This window comes from Polistes fuscatus, unplaced genomic scaffold (assembly GCF_010416935.1).
Source record: "Polistes fuscatus isolate 324 unplaced genomic scaffold, CU_Pfus_HIC Scaffold18, whole genome shotgun sequence".
In the NCBI taxonomy this organism is placed as follows: Eukaryota; Metazoa; Arthropoda; class Insecta; order Hymenoptera; family Vespidae; genus Polistes; species Polistes fuscatus.
The window spans coordinates 2,476,464-2,500,128 of record NW_025113086.1 but is presented as its reverse complement, the minus strand read 5'-3'; the positions used below and the strand labels follow the sequence as shown (position 1 = coordinate 2,500,128).

Genomic DNA, 23,665 nt, shown 5'->3' with positions numbered 1-23,665 from the left:
TGGTGGTGATGATGGTGATAGTGGTCGTATCGTGGATACCGTTAAATCTTGAAAGCGACAACTGATACTAAATTTTGCCTTATTTTCTCACTGACATAATTAAACACCATGTGTGTGTTTACGGTTAATTATTCTAAATATTATTTTATGAAGTATGATCAAATTTTATACTCGATATTTAAATATGATAATTTATATTCTTACTATAAGAACAGAACAAAAAGTAATTGTTCATAACAATCAAATATTTTTTTTTTGTAAAATAGATTAATAAGAAAATAATATAATAAATGTGTGTGTGTGTGTGTGTTAATTAAAGAGGTTGTAAGATTTTTTTTTAACGGGATGATTACAACACGATACGAAACGAAACGAAACAAAACAGAAAACATTTGATTCGTTATGGTGTCCGGTTATTGGAACACCATTACCACCGACACACACACACACACACACACAGATGATCTGGAAATTCGAACTTATTTTTAAAAGGGACGGATCCGTAGGTGTCTCAAGCCTTTTCATACCATCGAACTGGTAGTGCATGACCGTCTCGTGTGACCTCGGTGAACCGAGACTGGTATCATCGATTCACAAACATATTCTCTACTTGATATCTTAACCATCTGTTTAAAGTATAATAATATTAAACATTTGTTACACATCCTACAGAAAATATATTTCCAATAACAAATCTTATTCAAAATGATTAGAAACCATCGTAACAGTTTCTATTTTATCTCAACGAAAAAAAAAACAAAAAAATAATTACCCTTCTTCTTCTTCTTTTTTCAACATTTTTTTAAACCTTTGTGCATGAAATTCGCCTAACAATTGCAATTGCTGAAGAAAGAAAAGAATTTCGAGTCAAAGGTAGGAAAAGATTGGTGAGCGCATATATGCGTCCTTAGTCTACACGGGTGGTTTTAGCTGGGCGCATATATGCGCCCATAGTATTCAAAGGGTTCAAAAAACAAGTTAATGATTTTTTTTTTCGAATCTTATCCTTTCAATATCGATATATAATTACTTAATAATTTTATTATTAAATATATATTATATTATATAATATGTGATTTAATAATTTTATAATTGTGAAATAATATAATTAATCGTTGGATATATTTTGTTGATAATACTTTCCGTTGTTGTTTAATATTACATGTCATTTATTTATTACGTCAATTTGTGGTAGAGAAACTTATGATACGTATTGCGTCCAAACGAAATAAGCGTTTGCTTGGTACAACCGAGCACACAATTCTGACGTTAGAGATAACGTGGGAAGCGTCCTTCGTGTATAACGGCCTTCCTGAATTGCGTGAGAGAAGAGAATTAAAGTTCTCGTTATAATATGCGAACTCGTTCTTTATATACTATATACTTTTATATTATTATTATTATTATTATTTATTTATTATATTCACAGTGAAACTTAATAATGAACAATCAATTATTATCGACTTTCATCTAATTTACTTTTTTCTTTTCCTTTTTTCTTTCTTTATCTAATTCATACCTCTCGATCGCGGTTTTAATTAATTTGTTTTATAATTATTTATTTTATAATGTGTGCCATATTTTAATTATAAAGAGAGATAATAATAAAAAAATATATCAGTCCCCCTCGAAGTAAAGAAAAATTAATTATTGGTAAAAAAAGGATAAGGAAAATGATAGAAATAAATTAATGTTTAATTTTTATAATAACAATCTTCTGTTCACAGATTTGATTTACGTTTCGTTTATAGGATGGTTTAAATTTTTGTAATATTTTTCTATCGAACGTTATTTAATTCAATTAGGTGAATTTAATTGGTATATTTATATCAGTGGTACAATCTGTCTGATGGGACAACCACTCATGTAACATTGATGGGGTTCAAATCAAACATATGGATAGTGAAGAAAATATTTTATTTTATATCAAAACAAGTAATATACACACTTTACAGGTTTTTACAAATTACACAATCACAATCTAATGATGATAATTGGTTAGTGTTAACGAATTAATCGAATAAATAATATAAATAATCATTTTATTCGAATGATTGTTATTTTTCTATTATTTTTAAAAATTATTTATCCATGGTAAGTTTAAAGGAACACAGTAAAAAGCAGACCCCTTGTTGCGGTCGTCGTCGTTCCGAGCTCCCGGTTCTCTCTGAGAAAGGAAAGCGAACTGGCAAGCAGTCTTCTCCTCTCTTTGTCAGGAGAGAAACCTATTGTCTCTCCCAGGATGGATGGATGGATGGGAACTGCAGCACCTAAGGCCATGTAATATGTGCTGGATAGTATCTTCGAGATTATTTCGAAGTAAGTAATATTATCTTATTTTTTTTTTAAACAACTGCTAACTATTTGGCTTTTTTTTTGTCCACGTTTGCATACAATTTTACCAATTAATGCGTTCGTTTATTATTATTTTTATAATTTTTTTTTTCTTATTTCTTATCTTTTTTTTTCAAGATGCATTTACATTGCATCAGGGTTAATTTGTTTTCTTTTAATTTGTTTTTGTATTTATTATTCGTTATTAGTAAAGTGTTGTTCTAACACTGTTCAACAATCGAGAATACATTTAATTGTTTAGAAATATGGTTGATAATCGAAATACATTAATTTTCCTATCTGATGTACGTTTCTTGGTATTTTATTTTAGTTTTAATTCGTTAATATAATCTTATACGAGATAAATTAAATATTGTCTTTCATCGAATATATGTTGGAAAAGGAACAAAATAAGGATACAAGAAAACAATTGTCTTATTGTTGGGTTTCTCTTTTTTTTTTTTTATTTTTTTATTAAAGTCTATTCTAACTGTACACATGTCTTCCGGATACGTTAAAAGATTTCCTGATAAATCACTTCCCTCCTAAGATGACGCGCAATTGTGTCCTATAATGATGATTAATGTTTCACATTTAAAGGTAATATTAATCACGAATTAATATTAAATTTTTCTTTGAAAAAGTAACACGACCCCCCACCCCGATATTATAAAAAAATAAATTTATTATTAATTTAATAATATGCAACTTTTACGAGAACGAATTCAATAGATATATCTATAAAATAATAATAATAATAATAATATCAACAGACGTATCCAAATATTTCTTTTATTCGTGCATAATTTGTTGATAATATTTAATAAATCATAATTATATTAATCTTATCTTTTTATTTTTATAAATATTCATCTTAAATGTTAAACGAGATAAGATTATTATTATCCAATTGCGATCGGATTTTCTTAACACCACCACCAACAGATGTGGGTTGCATGTTTTTTTTTTTTCAGAAACAAACCTTTTTCTCAGGGGCAGGTGGGAGGAGGGAGGGAAATCTTATTTCCGTTGAAATTCTTGACAAGGTAACTACCAAGAAACGACATATTTGTCATATATAAGTACACGTGTCTCATTTCGATGTAAATACCTGTGTATATTCATCACATACTTACGCACACACACGCGCGTACACCTGTGTCAAACTTTGAAACGCTAAGCAAGCAGAACTTCCGTTGCTTCGGGGCCCGTAACAGAAGTTGTCTACACCTTTGAAACAAGTATAGAGAATTTAATTCGTTGTCAATGAAGAAGGAAGTTGAGAATACGTTGGAATGCAACACAACGATAAGATAAATCTAGATCGTGGAATTTATAGATCATTAAATCTATGATCTTATATCATTGGCTTTAATTTGAACGTAAATTAAAGTGTCTTTTGCTTACAAATTTATTCATATTTTAATAACAAACTATATATTTGATTATTATTCATTCGTCAAATTGTCTATTCGATATTTAATTACAAATAATATTATTAAATTGTTATCGTGAAATGAAGTTTGAAGGAAAATGTAGGAACAGTCGAGACCGGTGTTGTATTTCATATGCATATTCATCAACCACACACACGTACACATGTATATTCAATACCTTATACGTATACGTTATTATCATTTAAATCTATACACATGTATACGAATCGTATACACATACAAATATATACTAGTAAAAATTTATTAACTTCACTTCGTGTACGTTATTATCATTTAAATGTACGTTCACGCATACTAAACACTCGTGTATGTATGTCTCGACTAATTACACGAACGATGTTAACTAGTATATATATATGTGTTATTTATATTAGTGTGCGTTAGAATAGAGTCGAAGGTATATACAAGCTACGATTCTATTCCCGTAGATTCTGAACTATGCGTTGCGCATAGAATCAACGTTTCCTGTGTGCTGCTGCTGCTCTCCTTGCCTTTACAACTCCCCCTTATGCGTTACGAGAGATGCACGCGTGCTTTTATATTACCAAATACATCCTATGCATCCACGTGCATATACGTGGGTGAATACATTTACGTATAGAATTTGCCAATGAGAGTTCGTATAGTTTCTGATTAAATCCAATTAAAAATGTTTTCGTTTGACACATAATTTTGCGTGTTATTTCACCAATAACAATAATCGTGCCATTAATCGTAACCTGTTTTAAATGCCTCACCCAGTATACGTATACGTATATTTAGTTACACGTGTGTGTATGTATTTGTTATATGTTCATAAGTGTTTGTAGGAATTCGTGTGTCGTAAAAGGGTTTACGTATGTGTATGTGCATGTGTGTGTATTTGTCTCTCTCTGTGATTATGGTGGGTGTTCAGAACCGTACCATGCAAACTCGTTGTTTATTCCTCGTATCGACATGGCACCTACACGAGAGAACTCGATGTCACTCTCCTCGATGCACACTTGGAACGACACACAAGTTGCATTGGTCACTGCACTTCCGTCCTCGAGAAACATGCTGCTAGTTCTGTTGTGTTCACGTGAGTTCATGCGATACAGTTTCTCTTTATGGTATACGCAAACGCATGTATTATGTATGTATGTATGTATATATGTATGTTTGTAATATTTATGACATCAAATATCGTGGATAAAACGATAAACATCTTTTGATAATTGTGTCATCATTTTTTCTTTTTTTTTTTCATAACTAACTCGACGAGTTTGAAATTATTTTCTAGGAATAGGAAGAATTCTTTTATTATATTGGATCATTGTTTGTGATCGATGATCTATTTTATAAATTGAGATCATTATAGTACAATAATAATATTGTTCGCATATTGATTATGCGAATTAAATAAGCTTTACAATCGTATTAAATCATTTTTGTTCGTAGATAAATGTTTTACTATGGGAGTGAAAATGATTCGTGGATATTCGAAGAAAAGGAAGAAGAACACTGTCAAGAATAATAATTTACATAAGCATTGATTACCATAATTTGACGATTCTATTTGACCATCGATTTGTTTTTTTTCTTTCATCTATCGTCTGACCATATTAGAACAAATCCCATGGAAAAAACTTGGTGGATTACAAAATAATTGCTTTTCATGTGAGAAAGATATTACCTGATCACGCAGGTGTTCCATGCAAAGGTGGGTGCTACTCTTTCGTAGTACGTAGGTGGAAATTGAACCTTTTTTTATCACCTTTTGAAAATATTAACTTTTCGATGTCTGCCGTCTCGTAGAAACTACTCGTTCTAACGTTCTCGCCTACGTGAATTTCGTTACTTTCTCGCGTAGGTAGTTGATTAAATAGTCAAGAAATCTCACGTATTACTCGTACGCGTGGATAATTTTTATGTTTGTGATAAAAGTTTTACAACTTGATCATAGTTCAATAACTTATATTAAAATTAACCCTTTGCACTCGAAACCTTTTTCGTTCTTTGGCGAAACAACAACTCGTATATTTGATAAATTTCTTATAGTTATGTAAGAGAAATACCCGATCATTTTATTTCTAAAGTATTTCGAATGCAAAAGATTAACTTTCATAACGTGTACAATTTTGTTCTATAAATTAAATAATCTTTTTATTAATGACAATAATTATCTTTAATATCTAATAATTATTGAAAACAAATGAGAATAGAAATAAAAATAACGTTAGATTATGTTAATTAATTGATTTATTTTGATATAATTCATTTCAATAATAAGCTTATATTTCTTTATTTCAAAAATACGCGCATTTAAATAGATACATCTCAAAACCAGTTGATACTTTTTATAAGTACCGTTAGATGGTGCTGGAGATTGCAGCGACAGTGGCATCCTCGTGCGGTTGTCAATCGAACTAATTATCGAATCGACCAATGAATATCGACACATACACGCGCGTGCATCACACATGTTATATATATACATATAATTTCCGCAGGTGGTGATTTTCGGAAAAGAGAGAGAGAGACAGATAAAAGAAGAAAGAAATATAGGGAAAGAGAAGAAAGATAAAAAGATAAAGTTACGGGTGAACTTGGTGTGACAGAGAAAGACAGAAGAATATAGAAAAAAAATCTGTAAAGTTAGAAAAAGATAGAAAGTAATGTAACTAAGAAAGGAAGGAGGGAAAGAAGGAAAGAAAGAAGGAGAGACGCGCGCGTGCTCGAGGTGCCTTCATCACGGGGCGTATCCCATGAATTGTGAGGTAAAAAGCATCCTTTCTGAGTGCGTCATTGCCTGTCCTTTTATTTTCATCATCTTTTTTATATTAATGGAAATTTTTTTCTACCCTCTTTGTTCGCGATACCGCGATTTATTGATATAAATTTTATGCGTCACGCTGAATAAATCAAGTGTGATAGAGAGAGAAAGGGAGATAGAGTGAGAGTGAGAAGAAAGAAGTTCACTGTGTATGTGTGCGTGAGAAAGAAAGAAAGAAAGAGAGAGAGAGAGAGAAAGACGGAGCATCGAACTCGATTTGACAATCGGATGGACGAAGAGGATCGACTTTGTGCGAGAGTTTCATCGCGATGAGACGCTACAAAGTTTTATTACTTACTCGTGATAAGAATTTGAATTGGTGCGATTAAATAAATTTTTCCTTTTTATCTGTTTTTGAGGTTATCTTTATTATTTTTTATTTTTTTTTTTAAGTGAGTGAGTGATATCTTTTTCCCCCGAGTGTTAAATTCGTTGACGTTCGTTATTAAGGATTATTTTCATCCGTTTGCCAATGTGTAACTCAGCGGACGCTTCGTACGTACAAAAGTTAGGTTATCTTCAGTTGGGAGATGATAGCTCGGACGTTGTTGGTACTAGTGGAGGAGGAGGAGGAGGAAGTGGTGGTGGAAGTGGTGGATCATCCACCAGGGCACTGTCAGGTTCAAAACCCGAAGGACAAGTGCCTGTTACAAGGAACATTAATGCCAGAAATGAAATCAGGAGTCAAGGTAGACCTGTAGGTGCTATCGAAAGCTTTATTGAAGGTAATTCTTCTGATAGCGCTAGACAAACTATTTCTAATGATTATAAGCTTTACGAAAGGGAGAATATTATTGCTGCTTCGAGGTTTGCCACTCCTAAACCTGTTGAACAAATCAGCGCTCAGCAACAGCAGCAACATCAGCAAGGCCAGGGACGAGTTAATAATCAGCCGGCACCTGTTTACGAGAACATAGACTATTATCCGCAACAAAGTCAACCGTTGCCTCCTTATTATCATCCCGTTGAGTCTAGGAAAAGTCCAAGGGATAGTCCTAGAGGTTCACTCGCCGGTGAACCGTATGAAGCTAATTTTAGAAAAGCACAACCTCAGGTACCAACCGGTAGTCGTTATCAAACCTCATCGCCTGCTAAAGAACTGCCACCTTACGAAGCTCCACCTGTGTATGAGAATATACAGGAGGTTCATTATACGGATAATACGCAGAATAAGCCTGGACCGCAAGTACCATCTAATTATTATCATCCTGCTAATATCAATGGAGGTGATTATGTTATTATGACTGGAAAAGTTGGACAAGGACAAGCCCAACGTGGTATTCCTCAAAGTTTATCGTATACCCAACAGAGAGGAATAAATTCTAGGGGACAGAGTTATGATGGGTCGTGTTTGCAACGTACTACTGTTGATTGTCCTTCCAGATATTTACAAGGATCTAATACAGATCATCAATCTGGTAGAAGTGCTTATGTACCACCTTCGGAGTTACATACTCCAACTAGAAACTTTAGTTATGATCAACAGCAGCAACAACAGCAACAGCAACAACAACAGCAGCAGCAGCAACAACAACAACAACAACAACAACAACAACAGCAGCAGCAGCAGCAGCAACAACAGCAGCAATCTTCTCGATCAGGATTACCTTATCACAGCGAATCACCTCCAATACGATTGCCACCAGAACCTCATCATTATCGTAGTTCTATGGATAATAGTATAACTGGGCAACAACCGTATCGCACATCCCAACAAAATGATATGCAGCAAACGCAATATCGTCAAGATTCGCAAGCTTACAAACAATTTGTAGAATCATCTACAAGAAACATGAATCCAAATTACAATACGGAAAGTCAAGCTAGAAATTCTCCAGTTTACGGCAGTCGTTCCGAGCAACAGTCTTGCAGAAATTCTCCGTGTTATTCACCTAGTCGTACAATACCACCAAACGATAGGAATTATCATCAGCAAGAATCGAGATCCGATTTTCCTGCTAGAAATTCACCGATTTATTCTTCCAATCGTTCGGCTGAACAATTACGTTTAGGTTCTTTGCAAAATGATAGGAATTTTACACAAGATTCCTCGGAATCTTCTGGTCCAAGGAGTTCACCTTTATATTCGCCAAGCCGTGCTGATCCTGGTAGAGTTATTACACCAAATAGTAATAGTATCCGTAATTCACCAAAAGCCAGTCCAACTCATAGTCAAATTCAAAGCGATGTCGGCCTACAAAACATTACAAATTCTCCTAGACACATTTCACCTCCCTCTTCGGCAAATGCTGTGGGGAGTCCTGTACGTGTACAAGTGCAAACACCAGTGACCAGTACCGTAACTTTATCAAATGATTCTGATTCCACGGTTAATGTACCTAGAATAACAAGTCTACCGCCAGGTGTTACCAGTGGCATTGCTGGTCCAGTATTTTTAAATGCCGGTGTACCGGTATTACAAAGATCTTCAGAACCCGAACCAGAAGAAAGAAAATTGGTTAGTCCTCCAATAAAACCTGCACCTGGTAAAGGACTGTTACCCTACAACATCATTCCACCAAGACCATCGGTAAATAATTTTTTAAATAATTTTTTAAATAATTTTTATTAATATTTATTCTCTTTTTATTGGGACTTTTGTCTCTTCGAACTCAAGGTCTAATGTAATGTTTGATCAGTAAGATAAATTTAATTTTGAACATTGAGCTTTGTAGGCCAATGATACGAATTCTTGTTCCACTAGTTCTGGCATTTTGCCAACATTTTTTAATTCAAATATATGCTCGCATATGTGTGTGCATTTTTATAAAGCATTATAAAAATTGTAAAATTAAAACAAAAGATATTGGAATCTTAAAAGAAAAGAGTAAAGAGAGAACAAGGAACAAGGTTTCAATTCTCGATGCATTGCATCATTTCAAAAAATTCTTTTCTCGAAACTCGCGATGAATCATAAGGTCAACCATTCGTTCCTCTTGCTTATACATGCGTTCTTAACACCAATGTGCAAAGTTACTCAAATTGAATTGAGAATTTTATTCTAATGCTATGTATAACACAAAAAGATTATTTTTTATTACATTACAGGGTCCAACGGAAGCGGAAAGAAAGATAGAAGAATTGACGAGACAACTTGAGGAGGAAATGGAAAAACAAGAAGAGGAAGGGGAATATTTTGGTAATATTTAAACAATATATCTAAAAAAATACAAAAAACAAAATCAATTTCGAAACTTTCTATCATTACTAACAGAGAAATTAAAACTCGTGCGTGTTATCTGTATGAGTAAGCAGTAAACATGTTGTATGTTGGTTATCATTCCGTGACGTAAAATTCAAGCCTATTTTCTTGTTATCAATGCTAGTTGTTAGCTATTATGCAAAGTCAATTATTCAGGAATGCCAACGAGGACGATTCTATCTATCTTACTTCCTCCCCACTTATATTCTCTTCTATTCTCTCATTCCCTCTTCTTCTTCTTCATAGACTTCATACTCATTTGAATTTCTTTTTTTAGAAAAAAGACAACACATCATAATAATTCTCACACAAATAAGAAAAGGTGCTGCTGCTTGCTGGCTCATATTAAAAGTCCCCTATTATTCTTTTCTTACACACATATATTTTCGCATAAAGAAGAGAACGGGGGAGTAAAGAGAATTGAGAAAGAAAGAGATGAAAGCAGAAAGAGAGGAATGGCGGGAGGGAGGGAGGGAAATATAGGGGTCGAGGGGGCTGGGCTGGGTCAGGGGGACGAGGAGCGAGGGGGGTAAGAGGGTTATCGAACGTGCCGATTCCCACGCTGCCAGCACCCGTGTGGACCGGTTCCTGAAAATCGAGCTGCGTTCCAACATGCTCGCGATACTTTTTAACACGACGTTTCGTTGACATTCTCTCTCTCTCTTTCTAAAGCCATGCGTTTCTCCACCTACGTAAAAGCCACTTTTACCAATTCCAATGTTCTAGGAAAATATATGCATTCTATATTTGCTTTCTATGTAATTGTATTGTACTGTATAAGTACTAGTATATGTACTGTATAAGTATAGTATCTATATGAAATGTGTTTATGATAAGGAGTATAGTTTGAATTTGATGCATGTATGATGAACTGCATGAATTTAATATTTAATATGATTCATTGTATACATGAATATTTTCCTATATATGAATTTAATTTATATATGATAAACTGCATAAATGTAAAATGCATATATGATGCTATGTATAAATGCAATTTGTGTGTCTGAATATATATATAAATGTAATTTTTGCATATGAAATATAATATAATTTGTGAATGCATGAAATGAGTGCATGAAACTTATGCATAAATGTATGAATATAATACTGCATGTATTTGTAATACATGCACTGTTATGTATGAATGTGATGATATACGTGTAAGTTTTATGCGACGGTTTAGAATGCTCATTACTGTTCATTCTTTGATATGAAGAAAGAGAGAAAAAATAAAAATAGAAGACGACAGGTTGAAGAGAAGAAGAAGAAGAAGAAACACGCCCCGATCGTTTTGTCACCAAGTTGTCGTGTCCTATACTATCCGAACATTATTATTAACGCGGTTTGCTTTTGTATTGTGCATACGTTTGAATTCTATTCTTCGTGCACAACGTGCTGTATCGTATCGGTGGGCTGGTAAGCAGGCAGGCAAGCAAGCAAGCAAGCAAGCAGGTCGTTCGGTGCGGTAACTAATCTCGTTATAGATAGACCAGTCCGACTCGTTGGTAGGATTCTAGTTGTGCTAGGTCTCCTGTACTCTCTTGTCTAGCTAGCTAGCAGCTAGCTAGGCAAACTTACTAGCTAACTAACATAAGCTTTAGATAAATCTGTTATTATCTACTCAATGATACTAAAAAAGAAAATCCTTTAAATTGATTCCACATTCTTTTTATCTTTGACTATTATTAGTGTTTTGAAGAATAAGAATTCGGGTTTCTATATTTGTGATTTTTATTTTATCTTAGGGGAGGGGAATTACTTTAAGAGGGTTTTTGAGGAATGTCAGGAACCATTTTACCCATCGACAGTTGTAAGTTTGCCTTGAAGTGATCTTGACAGTGAACAACAAGTATCTTAAACTGTTGGATCTCTTTCTTTCTTGTGTGATATCGTTTTGCTCGGCTCAAATGTGTATTTTTAAACTTTACTTTTCTTCGTTCCTATTCTGTATATCCCTAATGCTGTTAGTGTTACTACTGTTCGATACTATTTGAATTGAACGATAATATAAGTTTTTTATCTTAGATCAATAGTTTTTTAAGTGAACTTTAACACAAGTTTTACATAGAGATTAGTCTTATTGAGTGTTCTCACGTTATTTTTATTATTTTTTTGTAAATTCGTGGATAAGATAATAAAATGAATCTTACGAAATATATTTTTAACAGGTATTTGTCACACGTGCGGTGAAAAGGTGACAGGTGCTGGACAAGCCTGTCAGGCTATGGGTAATCTTTATCATACCAATTGTTTCATTTGTTGTTCCTGCGGAAGAGCATTACGCGGTAAAGCATTTTACAACGTTCACGGAAGAGTTTATTGCGAGGAAGATTATTTGGTAAGATCCAATGGGCGAGTGTTTCCTTTACTTTAATTGTATTTATTTATTACGAATAATTAAATTATCTTAGAAAAAATATGTTAAGCCGATTAATGTAACTGGGATATTGTGTAAGAGAATAGTTTATCTTTGCAGTATTCCGGCTTCCAACAGACGGCTGAGAAATGTGCTATTTGTGGTCATCTTATTATGGAAATGGTATGGATATATGTATTCGCATTTGTATGATCCATTACCATTTGGGATTTATTATTATTCGATGATCCAATATCATTGAATTTGATATTTTTTAGATCTTACAAGCTATGGGTAAATCCTATCATCCTGGGTGCTTCAGATGTTGCGTATGCAACGAATGTCTCGATGGTGTTCCTTTTACGGTAGACGTAGATAATAAAATTTATTGCGTTAACGATTATCATAGAATGTTTGCACCAAAATGTGCATCTTGTGGGAAAGGCATTACCCCGGTTGAGGTAAATTAATTAATAATTTTTATTATTATTGTTTAGAAAAAAAATTTAATATCCAACTATGATTAAAATAATCATTGTTGAGATTTTAATCATATTTTTAAGATACCAAAGAGAAAAATTATATTAAGAATTGTTGATTGTAAATTATTATTATTGTTGTTGGGATTTTTTTTTCTTTCTTCTTTTTTTTAGGGTACCGAAGAAACTGTTAGAGTTGTTTCAATGGATAAAGACTTTCACGTGGATTGTTACGTTTGCGAGGATTGCGGAATGCAATTGACTGATGAACCCGATAAAAGGTGCTACCCACTCGATGGAAGGCTCATGTGTCGTGCTTGTCACATCCAACGTATATCTCATACGCAACCAAGAGCACCACAGCCGGTATCTGCCAGTTATCAGTTCATGGGATAAAAAAATATATATATAGATGCATACATACATATATACATACATTCATACTACATACATACATACATACATACATAAATACATAAATCAATCAATATGTGTATGCTTGTACGTGCTGGTGCGCAATTACACGCGCATTTGCTTATATTAGATCATTTTTTTTTTTTTTTTCCATTTAATTCGCGCACATAACAGCAGCCATCCTATTATGAATAACACTATTGTGCGTAAATTGTGCTTGGAATTTCTAGTGAAAATATTTAAACGAAACAACAAAATAATATTAATAATAATAAGACTGTTGTTAAATCTACACTGCCTCTTGGGATCATCATCATCATCATCATCATCATCATCATCATCATCATCATCATCATCATCATCATCATTATTATTATCATTATATATCGAACGGGACTTCTCAAACTTTTTTCCACTTGGTAAAACTTCCTCGTTTTTAGTTTACACGAAGAAATATTCTCGAACATGGGTTTTAAACTCTATACTTATCATCTTCTTTTTCACTATGCATAAACTCAGGGACATATACTAAAACAGGTATGTGTGTATAGTGTTGCCAAACTGGTTTAGAATTCATTTTAGATCCTTGGACGTTCCGAAATTTTTTGCTCAAATTATTTACCACTCGCATTTTTGAGAAGTTCTGATTTATGCAGGACAACTTTTTTTTATTATTATTATTATTGATAATAACTTTTCGTCGGGATATTAATTAAACGACGGGAGTGTTAATTTTGGTTTAATTCAAAATTGTATTCTTTAAACGAATGATACATTTAAATATGTATTTTTTTTGTTCTTTTTGTAATTTATTTATTTTCTCATAATTTAATCACTTCTAATGCAAAAAAACGCAGTGGTCTCATTAGGATGAGCAAGTTGCGCATGCAACTGTGATATAATAGCATAATATCGATTTGTTTAAGTGGCGGAGAGAAACACTTTATTCCTTTAACTTGGTGTGTATATATATAGATACACGTGTCTCGTTGTTATTAATTATTATAGTTATTATTATTATTATTATTATTAATTAATTAATGAATTAATTATTAATAATTATTATTGTTAAAATATAACGTGGGTTGTTATGGAAAAAAAAAAATCCAACGTTAGAACCCCACGAACTTTAAATTTAGATCAATGACGATTATCCAAATGAAATGGAAAAAATGTATTTTTCATTTTAATTCTAATATTTATATGCAATTTTGATAGACAATATTTAATCAAAGATCTGTGCGCTTCTTTTTTTGTTATTATTATTATTATTATTATTATAAATCGGATAAGGTAAAATGAATAATTCGAAGATTGCATTGTTCTTTTCAAATGCAGGATTTATTTCTTTTTTGTTTCTTTTTTTTTTTAAACTGCGATCGAACAAGAGGAATTTAATAACTTTTTTTTCCATATATACATTTATAGTATAAATATGCACACACACATACATGGTACAGTTCGTGCTTGATTATATTATTAGAATATAAGCGCACAATTTTGAAGCTGCCAAAAAAAAGGAAAGAAAGAAAGTTAGAAATAAAGAAAAAAGAAAAAAAAAAGAAACAAAAATAAAAAATGAATTTTTATCAAGAATTTGCTAATATAATCGTTTACATATTTACAATAGATTTTAAGTAAAACGAGTACTGTAGATAAAAGTACAATCTCTTTTTCTCTCTTATTTAAATATACATTATGTACGAGATGGTGTTCAATAAAGGCGAACCAACCTGATAAAAACAAATCATCATTTAGAACGAATATACATGAGAATGTTCCGAATTCTTGTACGTTAAATTTTACCAACATATTCTATATAGGAACTTTATTTAGATTTTTTAGTAAATTTATCACAATGAAGATTTTAATTCATTATTATATTTCGTCAACATTTATGAATTGAATTTTTACTTGTGTAGAATATTGTTAGTAAAATTTTGTATATAAAAAAAAAAACTAGGTCACCCTGTATATGTATATATATTAAATATATATTTTATGTATATATTATATATGTACATATATATGCATGTGTATATGTACATGTATATGTATATCTGTACATATTTATCCGAGATTTTATTATAACATTATAAATGATTAACATTTACAAGAAATCAATATTACGTTAACAATAAGCCACGTTTAAAGGATTTGGAAACGTAAAAATATCTAATTTGCGTATCGAGATACACATTAGTTTTTTAAATAGAATAACAATATTATGTTTTCGGTGGTTCTGTTTGTTTTTCTGTTTTAAATTCGGGTTTGTGCTTTGCCGTACATTTTCCCGACTGTTCTACCTATAACATAATAATTAAATATTTTAAAAATTATTATTTTATTATTATTTTTTTTTTTAAATATATTTAGTAAAAAGACGATTAGAAGTTCTATTGTAAATTGAGGGTTTTTTTTTGTTAGAGTTTGTTTTCCTAATCAACTATACAGTATATTTTGAAAACGTACGTAGAGTTTCGTCCGCAGACTGCAACGAGAATGGATGCGTGTGAAAAAAGAAAGACAAGGCAATGTTTCATGTTTTCATTTCAGGAACATATATGTATATACGTATATAAATAAATATATATAAATATATTTATATATATATATATTATATATATATATATAATTACAATTAATATTGGTCAGTTTTTAAAGAGAAATTTATTTCTCCGATTTATGTTTAGCAGTACGACGATATTCTTTTAATTTTTTACTCACGGTTGTTGCTGCCTTTTTGAAAGATGACGCTTTGAGATATCCTAATCTATTAAGATATCTAATCGACATAGTTGTTCCACCTAAAAGAAAATTGAATCGAATCAGAGAATAATTATTTGGTTTTTATTTATATATCATAGATTGAAATAATTACCTATGGTAATGGCATATCTGGCAGGCGTACATATTTTGTAAAGGGCGTAAATAATGGCCCAATTACCGGCACCTGAATTGCGTAACATTTCTAAATACTTTTCGCTTAAATTTAAATGTTCCATTATAGAAATTACATCTACCCCGCTGTAAGAAATAATTATTTGTTTATTTTTGTTTTTATAAATATAATTTAAAGAATAAAAAGTTGAATTGACTTAACGCATTTGCTATCTTGCAGCGTAGAAGATATTTTGACCGCAGTCAAAACTTTTATTATTTATATGAAATATTTATTGCTGAGTTCTAGATAAGAATCAATGCGTTACAGATAGCAAATATGTTAAGAATAATTTATAAATATAAATTACTTTTTAACAGTGACATAAAATATTGCAACCCAACCCATGGAGGTAACTATGTGTACTGGTACTAATATATACCAATAATCTTTGGTCAATTGTTTCATCCTTTGAAATATGGATAATTTTTTGTCAGGTAATGGTATATTACTTTCATCGTTAGATTGTTTCTGGGAATCATTGGAGTACGCCAAGATAATGTCATGTCTGTTAACTTTGAAGTTTCTTTGGCATACAAAGTTATCGTGTGAGAATAAAAAGTAACTACGTAATGCAGTCCTGTAACGAGCATTATTTTCTGAAAAGCCGAAATTATTTTATACCAATATAGAGAAATTAATCAATAAGATATAAATTAAATTAGGAATTTTCTTGTTAGTTTTTTTTTCTTTTTTTTTTTCTTGTTCTAACCTACCATTGCTCTTAAACATCCATAATTTTGGATCTGTGCAGCAGCATAAACAACGAGCTGATAAAAATCCATTGTTAATTAAAAATGATGAATTAGACTTGAACAATGTCGTGGCTAATCTTAGCCCACGATTAATTACAACTTCCATTTTCAAAATTAACCGTTTTTATTCCCAATTTGTAAATAATTAAATAAGGTTTTAATGAATGTATATGTTGCCACCGAGATAGAAGAATTTGAAAAATAATTTTTAGAACACGTTGCGAAATACTAAGCAAAGTGTTTATAACCCTGATGATTTGATATTTTTTTTAATTTTTATGTTTTGAGAATGTTTATGTATGTGTATCTGTGTATTAATGTATGCTGATATTGTATATTTTAAATATGTTAAAAAATACTTTATTAACGAATGTATCTCACATTTTTCACGTTATTATACACATACACGTTCTCTTTTATCGATCCCACAAACCTAATTTGATGCTAGAATACTATGCTACCATCTTGCGGAGAAAATTCATGTGTTGAGCCTTTTAAAAGAACACTAAAGCTTTCCCGCCATTTCTTTTTAAAAATTTACAAATTTAAAGCACGTGTATATATGTATATGTATATTAGTAAAGTAAAGTAAATTTGTTTAAATAATTTTTAATTTTATTATATTATATATATACATAAATATTTGTTTTTATTACAGTCTTTAAACATAGAAAAAAATAGTTGAAATTGCAACGAGGGTAAACAAGATGACGGAAATTGGATAATCGTTGGCACCATTTTGATACAAATGAGCGAATAATGCTGGAAAAAAAAGAAACAATTAAAGGTTTATTTTAATTTTATTATTTCAATTATATTAAATCAATATTGTTAGAAATAATTATTTAAATTCTAAACCTCTGTCTTCTTGAATTGTGATCCATCCAATTGCTGGTTCCATTTCGTTTTGTCGTTTGAGCCATTCGTAAAGTGGTTGAAAATATTTGAGTATAGCATCTGCATCTAATCTGTTGGATTTACCTCTGGTCATTTGTCTGATAACATCATGCCAATGTCTTGATGCACCAATTGATAAAACATCTCTAAATGAACATATTTTTGATTAATTTATATATTAAAGATTAGTTATATTACAAAGATGATGATGAGATGCATAAATAAATTGCATTGGATTGATCAAGAAATTTTTTTAATATTTAATATATTTTTACCTAAATCTAGACGAGAATATTTTGGAACAATTTAATTATTTAAACTTACGATAATAATCTTCCAGCATCACGTGATCTGTAAAGATCACAAGTATGCAATTCAGCAGTGTGTCCTGAAATTTCGCACAGAGATTGGAATAATTGAAATTGTAACACCGTACCAACGAAATATCTGCAATTATTATAAATTCGTCAGAATTGATATATATATATATATAAGTAAAATTATATAATAATTTAAATGAAATAATTTGGCAAAAAAAATCGTAGATAAACTTATATCGGCTAATTTAAAACGCTGAATTTCTTACTGTGCGTAGGGTATATCAGCAATTATATGATATTTCGCAGCTGGATCAAAATCTCTTTTGGTTCTTGGAACTGGTGGAATTATTCCTTGATATTGCAATCTCAATTCCCACCATTTGGTAGTCATGTCTTCGACTCCTTCATTAAAAACACCCCATCTCCACTTAAATGCAACGAATACGATCTTGTTAATAATTATTTTGGAGATTTATTTAAATAAATTTAAACAAAAAAGAAAAGAATTGAATTTACCTGATCGATTATATAAGCAAAAGGAATGTATGCCAATTTACGTAGTGCCATAAGCATCAAAAAATTAATACTACTCTCGTAACCATCCGTTGAATTATTATGCAGACCAATTTTATGCAAATGTTGAGGAGTCATTACTGATAAAATAATTGCATCGCTGACTGCTTCGTGAAAACCTATAAAATATGTTTTAATATATTGTTAATAATTTGTTCAAACATTTAAATTAGCCAATAGGTTTATTCGATTTTTTTGTTCTAAACAAATAAATCTTGGTATTTTTTGAATAATCTAATAAATCGTGTAATATTTTTTTTTTCAGGTGTTTTACGCGTTTACCAGGAATGGCTTCTTTCCGAAAAATGATTGGCTGATCCTTGTATTGTAAATAATATTGCAAATGAGCCATTTCATGATGAGTAGATAACAAATCTTCCATCGTTACTTTGGTGCATTGTTTTATTCTATAAAAATTAATTGCAAATTCTTTAATTAATCAACAATATTTTAATGTATTTTTTCGATAGGTGTGTGTTACCACAAAAAAGAAATAACTTGACCTGTAATCTATGGTATTACAAAAATCCCATGCACCAGCCGTGCATATAACTTCACGATCAATTGGTTTTTCGAACATGGAAAATCTCCAAAATTCTGGTGGCATTGGTTTCATTCCAAGCGATGTAAAAAATTCTTCGGCAACTTGAAACATTCTTGATACAAAAAAAGTCAATATTTTCATAATATATAATTTAGATAATATATAAATGATCACACATATAAAAGTAATATGATTATAATACCTTAACGGTGTGTATCCAAGTATCATCATATCCAATGTAACATCGAGTTTGGTAGTAGCCGGAAATGGTTGAACCAAATCATAAATCCCTTCCCAATTTTGTGACCACATGTTACCCAAAATATGGGCTGGTAACGGGCCATCCTTTCTAATCTTATTCCCGTATCTTTCAAATAATTTTCTTCTAACATACGTAAAGAGATTTTTATATAACGGCATTATGGCATAAATCACTTCAGCCATGTTTTCTTCGAATTGTTCGTCTTCAAAAAATTCTTTCATTTGATCACCCGTATCGGCAAATCCTTAATAAAACAATTAAATGATCACAATTGAAGTATATATGAATAAATTTGTTAAATGTGTTTTTATTATTAAATATTACCATTTAATCTGGATGCTTGATTACTTAATTGAACGTATCTCATGAAATTATTTTTAAGGGGTGGTCCAATAGCTTCGTGCCAAGCATGCCAGTAATATGAAAGCTCATCATAATCCTTAGATTGTGCCATAATTTTGCTAATATCTGATACACGTAATTCAATGTTTTAATAATTTATGATTAATTTTAGGTATCAAGTAGTACTTACCATGATCTATACTCAGATTACAATTAGATCCCATGTTTCTGTATGGACATAATCTTGTTCTACCATAAATTTCTTTCATCTCACTAATCAGATGATGTATCTAAAGATGAATAGAAATAGTTTTGTTAATTAAATTTTCTTTGTTTGTTTGTATTATATTTGATATATGTTTTTGTTATTCTAAAAAAAAGAAAAAAAAATTCAAAATTCATTATTACCTCGTTAAATTTGTCATCGGTCAATGCATTTCGTCCTTTGATAGCAATCATTTTTAATTCTCTTCTCGCTAATGGATCTGGTATACGACTCCACGCAAAACTCACTGCTTTACGCCAGGATGCTCTTTCAAATTTTAATTTTAACGCTTGCTCGTCCAACTAAAAAAAAAAACACAATTCTTTTTATAACGCGATTAATGAATTATTTACAAATCTCGTAAAAAAAATAAACGAGGAAGAAAGAACCACCCCCTACGAATTTACTGGTTTATTTAATAATTTTTGATTTACCATTTTTTTTTTGGTAGATTCAGTAACGTTAGTACCATAATTCCATTGTGCTCTCATCACTCTGGTACACATCGAAGAAGCTTCTCTTTCGTATTCGCGCAAAAATTGCAAAGCTTCGCCTAAATCAACGTTGAGTCCCTAAAATAAATAATAATTTCACACATTTTTTGATATTTGTTTAAATTAATTGAAAATATATGAGAAGAATAGAAGAAGTAGTATCGTTAGAAAGTCGATTAGCAATTTTAATTAGAGGTAATAATAAACAATGTACATTTTTCTAACGTTTTCATGCATAACCATTATCCTATTTATCTAACTGTATCATCAAACTGTATCATCAAACTGTAAATACCGTTAATCGAACATTGTTTCGAGTGTATACATTTATGTGTATAAGATAGTATTGTTTAAACTTCAATTATTATTGTTATTATTATTATTATTATTCTTACCTCGACATATCTGCTATGAATTTTATTAATTAATCCAAATATAACGATAGATAATATTATTGTCTTCATCGTTTTTTAATATTATATTATATTAAATTCTTTTGTTGGGGGGAATATTAATTTCAAAGAAATTAATTATTATTTTTTAACATTGTCGTAATTTTTTATTCTTCTTTTTTAATTAAATTTATATACGCGCATAAATATATTACGCAAGTGTATATTTAATATTCCACTTTGTTTATTAATATACAAACATAATTATTATATATAAAATTCACTGTTTAAAAGTATATATCTAAAAAAAAAAAAAACAATTGCACCTCGTTTATACAAAAGAAAAAAAGATTGAATTTATATAACGCGTGTTTAAAATAAATAAACAACAAGCAACATAATTCAAATTGAAATTGAAATTTTAATCGTCATTACAGGAACATTTCGATCATTTTATTTTCTATTTTTATTTTCGATTAGTATTTCTTTCTTGTTTTTTTCTTTTTTTTTTTTTTAGATTAGATCGATACGATGAAACGATATTTAAGTGAATAAGATTCTTCGAAGGGTAGTATAGAAAAAGAAACAAAAAAATAGATTCGATGGTATATGTCTTTTGATGTTGTAGAAAATTTGTCTTTTGGAGGTTAAATTGAGCACACAAAAAACAAGAAAAAATAGAAAATGGTGGTGAAAGGAAAATGGAATCGTATGACTTTAGTCGAATTTAATACGAAATCGAATCGTGGAACCGATAATACTGCGTTTGGTATTGGTGTCGCGGTAAAACTGAATCGGTTGGAAAAGCAAGAGAGAAAGATATTCTTTTTCCGGAACGGATAGACCGCAAGCGAAAAGAGGAAGGGACAGGCATCATCGAAGCATGAAGCGTAACCACCCAGACGCATATTATGGGCACACGCCAAGATCCTTTTGTACTTCATTCTATTTGAAAAAAGAAAAAGGAAAACAATGAAAATGGTCACCTTTTATATTTCCATAAGATTATTCTTCTTTGTCTTTTTTTATTTCCTCTTTTCTTTTATTTTCTTTCTTCATTCTTTATTCACTTTTGCTATTATTGTTGGGTGATACACTTCGATATCTATTATATAGAAAAAATAATAAAACCAATAATAATAATAATAATAATTATATAATATAATATTTTTTATTTTATAATTAAAATTAATAATTTAAATCTATAGTTTTAGAATTATTATATAAAATTAGTAAATTAATTTTATTAATATAATTATATGTATAGAAATAATAAATTTATTTATAAATATTAATATTTATTATATATATTATTATTTTTATTATTATTAAATTTATTTCCATTAGTTGCATTTCTTTTTCGTCAATATCACAAATGATCAAATGTGAATTTTTGTAGGATTTATTTTAGAGGTTAGATTTGAATTAATGATTCATAAAATTCAAATTAAATATATATATATATATGTATTTATTAATATTTTATGATTAATATTTTCTTTAAAAGGGATAGTTTATGGATTAATAATTTGTTTGTATTTGTAATAAGGGCTTGCTATGTTTCGTTTGGTATAAATCAGAATTTTTTAAGAGTTCCATTTGGGTTGACGATGATTCATAAAATAGATCATAATTGATTTCAAATATACTGACCCAATAAATTCTAACTATTTCTTAGTTTTATTTTTCTTGATTGCTTTTCAAATATCATATTTTATCAATGAGGACATCACGTTTTGTCCCCTTCCTGTTCACCTAAGCATGAAAACTAACGGACCTTCTATGAAACGTCAAACACATTTTTTTATTTCTATATTTCTTTTACTTCCTACATTTATTGTTCAATTTTCTTTTCATTTTATTTTTTCTGTGTATGTGTGTGTGTGTGTGTTCATAAAAATATTGTTTATTTATCATCAATTGCACAATTTAATGATACACGATATGATTTTAAAACAATTTTTACGTTTTTATATACAAATATATTTAAATAATAATTTATCAGACTTTTCATAGTATTATAATTCGGTTAGGATCGTAATAATCATGATTGATGATTAAATAAATATTTCGAATGACAAGAAAAATAATTATTCTGTTATTTATCATCCGATTACCATAATTAAAGTGATTGAAAAATGCATCTTATTCATTGGTGAGAAGTATTAGGATTACTTTGATTACTTTTAGGTTCCCTAATATGATTTATTTCTAAATCGAAAGTAATTGACAAAACGTAAACCTTGTTTTTAATGTTCCATAGGCGTACCGTAACGCTATAATTATCCAGTGGCGTAATCTGTGACGACATAACCGTAAGATAATTACTCTCTCTCACTATCTTTCAAGGAACATAATTGTGTTTTTCTTTTTTTTTGTCTTCTTCATACTAAAATACGTTACTTCATACTCGTGTAAAAAATAATACGAAATTTTTAAAAAGGGACAACGTGCGAAGACATTTTAACATTTTATTTCATTTTGTCACCTTGATTTAATGACGCTTTATGGTTATTCGGTTTTTTTTATTTTCTTTTCTTTTCTTTTTTTTTTTTATTATACTTACAACTAATTCTATACTTGATTTACGTAACTGCATTACTGATTTTTTTTTTTTTTCATTTTATTTTATTTTATTATTTTTATGATATAAATCAGAAGGATCACATTCCTGTTGTTGGAAATTATTTTAATTGAGTATTATTATTCATACGTCCTTGTGCTATCTTTCGTAAAATATTTTAGCCTTGAAGTATCTAGCTTGTAGGTGGATTATTATTATTATTATTATTATTATTATTAATTTCTTGTTCCACTCATTGTTTTATTTTTGTTTTCGTT

At 30.3% G+C, this 23,665-nt stretch overlaps 3 protein-coding genes and 1 long non-coding RNA gene across 6 annotated transcripts; 2 read left to right on the top strand and 2 right to left on the bottom strand.

Moving 5' to 3' along the window:
* Positions 1–5,279: 5,279 nt before the first annotated feature.
* On the top strand, positions 5,280–6,416 carry LOC122515440. Its single transcript, XR_006303265.1, has 2 exons — positions 5,280–5,472; positions 6,263–6,416. It is a non-coding gene; the product is annotated as an uncharacterized LOC122515440 (long non-coding RNA).
* A 606-nt stretch (positions 6,417–7,022) lies between these two features.
* LOC122515439 (LIM domain-containing protein jub-like) lies at positions 7,023–13,311 on the top strand. Of its 2 annotated transcripts, XM_043632800.1 has the most exons (6): positions 7,023–9,115; positions 9,634–9,724; positions 11,959–12,128; positions 12,267–12,329; positions 12,425–12,607; positions 12,800–13,311. In XM_043632800.1, exons 1-6 carry the CDS (start codon positions 7,058–7,060, stop codon positions 13,019–13,021), a joined length of 2,787 nt encoding a protein of 928 aa, XP_043488735.1. In that variant the 5' UTR covers positions 7,023–7,057; the 3' UTR covers positions 13,022–13,311. The 2 variants fall into 2 exon arrangements, with proteins under 2 accessions (XP_043488735.1, XP_043488736.1); XM_043632801.1 differs by lacking the exons at positions 12,267–12,329; positions 12,425–12,607; positions 12,800–13,311 and adding an exon at positions 11,536–11,600 and having other exon boundaries at positions 11,959–12,076.
* A 1,787-nt stretch (positions 13,312–15,098) lies between these two features.
* LOC122515438 (protein FAM210A) lies at positions 15,099–17,200 on the bottom strand. Of its 2 annotated transcripts, XM_043632799.1 has the most exons (6): positions 16,697–17,200; positions 16,291–16,579; positions 15,921–16,066; positions 15,767–15,846; positions 15,512–15,530; positions 15,099–15,345 (listed from the first exon to the last, which is right to left on the bottom strand). In XM_043632799.1, exons 1-6 carry the CDS (start codon positions 16,839–16,841, stop codon positions 15,299–15,301), a joined length of 726 nt encoding a protein of 241 aa, XP_043488734.1. In that variant the 5' UTR covers positions 16,842–17,200; the 3' UTR covers positions 15,099–15,298. The 2 variants fall into 2 exon arrangements, with proteins under 2 accessions (XP_043488734.1, XP_043488733.1); XM_043632798.1 differs by lacking the exon at positions 15,512–15,530.
* A 196-nt stretch (positions 17,201–17,396) lies between these two features.
* LOC122515598 (angiotensin-converting enzyme-like) lies at positions 17,397–20,896 on the bottom strand. The gene is made up of 13 exons (XM_043632998.1): positions 20,828–20,896; positions 20,373–20,510; positions 20,082–20,240; positions 19,864–19,963; positions 19,656–19,799; positions 19,272–19,575; positions 19,029–19,181; positions 18,808–18,932; positions 18,469–18,644; positions 18,219–18,379; positions 17,957–18,079; positions 17,594–17,778; positions 17,397–17,497 (listed from the first exon to the last, which is right to left on the bottom strand). The coding sequence occupies exons 1-13, from the start codon at positions 20,894–20,896 to the stop codon at positions 17,397–17,399; spliced, it is 1,938 nt and encodes a 645-aa protein (XP_043488933.1).
* Positions 20,897–23,665: the final 2,769 nt, after the last annotated feature.

Coding starts and splice junctions, on each gene's coding strand:
- LOC122515439 (XM_043632800.1), top strand. CDS start 7,058: ATGTGTAACTCAGCGGACGCTTCGTACGTACAAAAGTTAGGTTATCTT. Junction 12,129..12,266: donor ATTGCGAGGAAGATTATTTG/GTAAGATCCAAT, acceptor TTATCTTTGCAG/TATTCCGGCTTCCAACAGAC. Junction 12,330..12,424: donor GTCATCTTATTATGGAAATG/GTATGGATATAT, acceptor GATATTTTTTAG/ATCTTACAAGCTATGGGTAA.
- LOC122515438 (XM_043632798.1), bottom strand. CDS start 16,841: ATGGAAGTTGTAATTAATCGTGGGCTAAGATTAGCCACGACATTGTTC. Junction 15,847..15,920: donor CAGATATGCCATTACCATAG/GTAATTATTTCA, acceptor ATTTTCTTTTAG/GTGGAACAACTATGTCGATT. Junction 15,346..15,766: donor TCAAAAAGGCAGCAACAACC/GTGAGTAAAAAA, acceptor ATTATGTTATAG/GTAGAACAGTCGGGAAAATG.
- LOC122515598 (XM_043632998.1), bottom strand. CDS start 20,896: ATGAAGACAATAATATTATCTATCGTTATATTTGGATTAATTAATAAA. Junction 19,800..19,863: donor TAATCTGAGTATAGATCATG/GTAAGTACTACT, acceptor TACGTGTATCAG/ATATTAGCAAAATTATGGCA. Junction 18,080..18,218: donor GCTGATATACCCTACGCACA/GTAAGAAATTCA, acceptor TAATAATTGCAG/ATATTTCGTTGGTACGGTGT.